Source organism: Nyctereutes procyonoides, unplaced genomic scaffold, assembly GCF_905146905.1.
Source record: "Nyctereutes procyonoides isolate TBG_1078 unplaced genomic scaffold, NYPRO_anot_genome, whole genome shotgun sequence".
Classification (NCBI taxonomy): Eukaryota; Metazoa; Chordata; class Mammalia; order Carnivora; family Canidae; genus Nyctereutes; species Nyctereutes procyonoides.
The window spans coordinates 774,814-780,086 of record NW_026575118.1 but is presented as its reverse complement, the minus strand read 5'-3'; the positions used below and the strand labels follow the sequence as shown (position 1 = coordinate 780,086).

Genomic DNA, 5,273 nt, shown 5'->3' with positions numbered 1-5,273 from the left:
TGATGTCAGGACCTGAGCCCAAAGCAGATGCTTAACGACTGAGCTACCCAAGGGCCCCTATCTTTATTGCTTTTACTAGATGTTATTGATTCCAGCTCTTGAAAACCTGCTATGTACCAAAAACTAGGCTGTAAGTTAGGCAAACAGTTAAGGAGAGCAAGCAAAATAGACACTAACCCTCAAGGAGCTTACATTCTAATGAGAGACAATCAAGTTAAAAAATACACATAACTGGGATGCCTGGGTGGCTCGGTGGTTGAGCATCTGCCTTTGGCTCAGGTTGTGATCCCAGGGTCCTGGGATCAAGTCCCACATTGGGTTCCCTGCAGGAAGCCTGCTTCTCCCTCTGCCTCTGCCTGCCTCTCCCTCTGCTTGTGCTCTCTGTCAAATAAGTAAATAAAATCTTTTTAAAAAAAAAGAAGGAGGGATCCCTGGGTGGCGCAGCGGTTTGGCGCCTGCCTTTGGCCCGGGGCGCGATCCTGGAGACCGGGGATCGAATCCCGGGTCGGGCTCCCGGTGCATGGAGCCTGCTTCTCCCTCTGCCTGTGTCTCTGCCTCTCTCTCTCTCTCTCTGTGACTATCATAAATAAATAAAAATTTAAAAAAAAGAAGGAAAGAAAGAAAGAAAAATTAGCTGAAAATGGTTACCTATGGAGGTGGGACGGTTTGTAAGGGCTAGTAATCACAGAGCGGCTTCTCTGAGTAATCTTTTTTTTTTAAATATAATTTTGCCTTTTCAAAACATTAAATCTAAAGCCTTGGAAATGAAAGAAAGGAGAAATGAACATACTTGAGTATCAAATTGCCAGTATAACCAGACAGAGAAAAAAATGTTCAGTCAATTAATTGAGCACAATACCCACTGAACCGGAGTTAGGAGTTGTGAGATACAGCGTAAGAGCAAAAGAAAGTACAAAGAAATTAATAACTTCACTTAGTGGATTTGACGTTGAAAGGGATATTGATGTAGTAATTTTGAAACTACCATGCATGCATTATATGAAGAAGCAAACTAGTAAGTATATTCATGTTACTTGGAACCTAGGTTCTCACTGTGGGAGAAGGAAGATAACAAATATGGACTGATAGAAGCTGAGGAAGAATCCCATAGTGTTGGATTTGAACTGGTGTAATAGAATAAAGTTACATTGTTTTCTTTAATCCTAATTGATCCATTGACAGAGCCTTGAGGCATGGAAAGCCTGACACCTCAGTAAGAACAAGCACACCTAGCATCAAGCTACCCGCATGGTTTCTAAACACCATTCATCACTAAAAGGAATCAGTGCCCCTTAGAGAGAAGACTGATTCACATCTGGAGCAGCAGGAAATTACAAAGTGAGCCCAGAATGTTCTTGTCCGAAAACAAGTCCTGAGAGACTTTTTAAGTTCTCTCCATGAAAAAAAGAGGGAGAACTGAAATAAAAATGAAAAGTTCTTTCCATGAGAATGCCAGTTCATGAATACAAATGAAACAATAAATAGAAAATCCCCATTTTGCAACTCCCAATATAAAAATTGATATGGGAATGCCTGGGTGGCTCAGCGGTTGAGCGTCTGCCTTTGGCTCATGGCATGATCCCAGGATCCGGAGTCGAGTCACACATCGAGCTCCTTTCATGGAGCCTGCTTCTCCCTCTGCCTAGGTCTCTGCCTCTCTCTCTGTCTCTTTCTGTGTCTCTCATGAAAAAAATAAAATCTTTTAAAAATAAGTAAATAAATAAAAATTGATATGGGTAAGCCTTATCAATATGTACTGAATAGTGGATGAAAGATACCGAATGTGTGCAGAAGGCGTGATCTGGTTAGGTTGGGGGCGCCTAGCTGTCCTGTGTCCCCTACATTGGGCACAAACTGTGAGGCTTTGAAGTTGGCCGTCAAGATGTTGCGTGTGGTGGGCTGGAACATCAATGGGATCAGGAGCCCCCTGCAAGGGATGCTATATAAGGAGCCCAGCAACTGTGCCGCCATGGCCATGGGGCACATTTTGGACAAGCTAGATGCTGACATCGTCTGCCTTCAGGAGACCAAAGTGATCAGAGACTGGTCAGACAGCACTGGTCAGTGTTGACAGAGCTCCTGGCTGTCATTGAGGTCTATAACTCCTATTTCAGCTTCAGCCGCAACCGCAGTGGCTATTCTGGTATAGCTGCCTTCTGTAAGGACAGCACTACTCCCATGGCTGCTGAAGAAGGCCTGAGTGGCCTACTTGCCACTCATAATGGGGACGTGGGTTGCTATGGAAACATGGAAGAATTCACCCAAGAGGAGCTTTGGGCTCTGGATAGTGAGGGCCAGGCCCTCCTGACACAGCATAAGATCCAGACATGGGGGGAATGCCTGGGTGGCTCAGTGGTTGAGCATCTGCCTTTGGCTCAGGACGTGATCCCGGAGTTCCGGGATTGAGTCCCACATCAGGCTCCCTGCATGGCACCTGCTTCTCTTCTTCTGCTTATGTCTCTGCCTCTCTCTGTGTATCTCATGAATAAATAAAATCTTAAAAAAAAAAAATCCAGACATGGAAAGAAGAAGACCTTGACCCTAATCAACGTGTACTGCTCTCATGCAGATGCTGGGAAACCTGAGCGGCTGACCTTTAAAATGTGCTTCTATCGCTTGCTGCAGATCCAAGCAGAAGCCCTCCTGGCAGCTGGCAGCCATGTGATCATTCTGGGTGACCTGAATACAGCCCACTGCCCCCATTTACCATTGAGATGCAGTCAACCTGGAATGCTTTGAAGAGGACCCAAGGTGCAAGTGGATGGACAGCTTGCTCAGTAACCTGGGATGCCAGGCTGGGTCCCATGTCCAGCCCTTCATTGATAGCTACCGCTGCTTCCAGCCAAAGCAGGAGGGGGCATTCACCTGCTAGTCAGCAGTCAGTGGTGCCCACCATCTGAATTATGGCTCCCGGTTTGATTATGTGCTGCGGGACAGGACCCTAGTAATTGACACCTTCCAGGACTCCTTCCTGCTGCCTGAGGTGATGGGCTCTGACCATTGCCCTGTGGGTGCAGTCTTGAGTGTGTCCTCTGTGCCAGCAAAACAGTGCCCACCTCTGTGCACTCACTACCTCCCTGAGTTTGCAGGCACCCAGCTCAAGATCCTTTGCTTCCTAGTTCATCACAAACAAGATCCTGTGTTTAAGCAATCAGTGCTGCAACTCAGCAAACAAACCCAGGTACAGATGCACCAAAACAAAGCCCATGTGTGCTCAACCAGGCTTCGGCTAAGTCAAACTGGCTCTAGCAGAGGCCAAAAAAACCTGACCAGCTACTTCCAGCCATTCTCTAATCATCCCCAAGCTTCTCCTAACTTGGAGCTTCCTAGTGTGGGTGCCCTCATGACCCCAAAGACTCCAGAAGAGGAGGTAATGGCCAAAGTGGTGGAGGGGCAAGTCAGTGCTTCAGAGGCCAAGGATGAGAAGGAGGTATGGACCTCTTTTTGGAAGTCTTTGCTTGGGGGGCCCCTACCCATGCCCCTCTGTGGGGGCCACAGGGAGCCATGTGTGATGCAAACTGTGAAGAAGCCAGGACACAATCTGGGCTGCCACTTCTATATGTGTGCTAGGCCCCAAGATCCTCCCACTGACCCTTCCTCCCACTGTAACTTCTTCCTCTGGAGCAGGCCCAGCTGAACCAACCCAGGCCTAGGGATGTCTGGCATCGTCAACCCTGTATGTAATTTGAGGCCAGCTCCCTCCTAAGTTGACTATTTCTCCTTCCCCAAAGACTCCTCTTCCTCTTTACTTCCTGAAGAACCCTTCCCTTTCCTTTTACTCTTCTTCCTTTAAGGCCTCTCTTTCTCTTCCTCCTGCCTAATTCCTACTCATTGGTGAGCTTCTTGTTCCTTAATGCTGTGACCCAGCTCTCCACTCCACTTCCCACCTTCCTGTCAGAAGTGCACAGGAACCAATTGTCCCAGGAAATTGATTTTAAACCCCTTTCTTGTTGAGAAATATATCTGTGTCTAAACCAAACAAAACAACAACCACAAAAAAAGATGCCAAAATCATGGGCTGAAACGTTGTTGGGGAACAGGACATTAACATTATCTCTAAGAATGTCCTAGAGATTAATTCATAATCATAAAGAGGAAGGGTAATTTTACAACATAGAGATTTATTATTAGATACCTTAACCAAATGAGCAACTTAGCATCACCAATAACAAAGCAATATATCACCTGATAATATCTGTGCCATAAATGTTTACCCTAAATCTAATTATGAGGAAACATAACAAAAAGAACATAGAACACTTTACAAGATAGCAGACCTAGGTTCTTCAATAAGTGTCAGAGGAAAAGTGTCAGTATCAGGGAAAAAAAAAAAAAAAAAAAAAAAAAAACCAAGGTGGAGGATTGCATTAGTCAGGAGACAAATGTTAAAAATGAAATTCATCTTTGGGGTCTGCCGCGGAAACAAGATGACGAAGGGGACGTCATCGTTCGGAAAGTGTGGCAATAAGACGCACACGTTGTGCCGCCGCTGTGGCTCTAAGGCCTACCACCTTCAGAAGTCCACCTGCGGCAAGTGTGGCTACCCTGCCAAGCGGAAGAGAAAGTATAACTGGAGTGCCAAGGCTAAAAGACGGAATACCACTGGGACCGGTCGAATGAGGCACCTAAAAATTGTATACCGCAGATTCAGGCATGGATTCCGTGAAGGAACGACACCTAAGCCCAAGAGGGCAGCTGTTGCAGCATCCAGTTCATCTTAAGGATTTCAACGATTAGTCAAAATAAACGTTCTGGTTTTAAAAAGTAAAAAAAAAAAAAAATGGAATTCATAAATCTTAATTGCTTCATAGTTTCATAGTTGGGTTTTTTTTTAAAGAAGTAACTACAGAAAAACATATTGTAGACAATTGGAGAAATTTAAATATGGACTATAAAATGATACTGAATCGGTATTAAATTTTTTGGCATGTGATAATTTGTGACTATGTAGAAAATTGTTTTGGGAAGATATTTGCTTCGATATTCAGCAGCGTACCTTCAAAAAAATTGGCAAGGGATGCCTGGGTGTCTCAATGATTGACCATCTGCCTTGGGCTCAGGGTGTGATCCCGGGTCCAGGGATGGAGTCCCACATCAGGCTCCCTATGAGGAGCCTGCTTCTCCCTCTGCCTCTCTCTCTCTGTGTCTCTCATGAATAAATAAATAAAATCTTAAAAAAAAAGATTTGGCAAAAAAAAAAAAACAAACAAAACAAAAAGAAAACAGGATGTGAAGAGGAACAAAAGATAGGAATAGAAAGAATGGGGAAAATA

General features: G+C 44.9%; 1 protein-coding gene and 1 pseudogene across 1 annotated transcript; both read left to right on the top strand.

The window, feature by feature from the left end:
• Positions 1–1,882: 1,882 nt before the first annotated feature.
• LOC129515503 (DNA-(apurinic or apyrimidinic site) endonuclease 2-like) lies at positions 1,883–3,637 on the top strand (annotated as a pseudogene).
• A 766-nt stretch (positions 3,638–4,403) lies between these two features.
• LOC129515540 (60S ribosomal protein L37-like) lies at positions 4,404–4,781 on the top strand. The gene has a single exon (XM_055334437.1). The coding sequence runs from the start codon at positions 4,428–4,430 to the stop codon at positions 4,719–4,721; it is 294 nt and encodes a 97-aa protein (XP_055190412.1). The 5' UTR covers positions 4,404–4,427; the 3' UTR covers positions 4,722–4,781.
• The last annotated feature ends 492 nt before the right edge of the window (positions 4,782–5,273 follow it).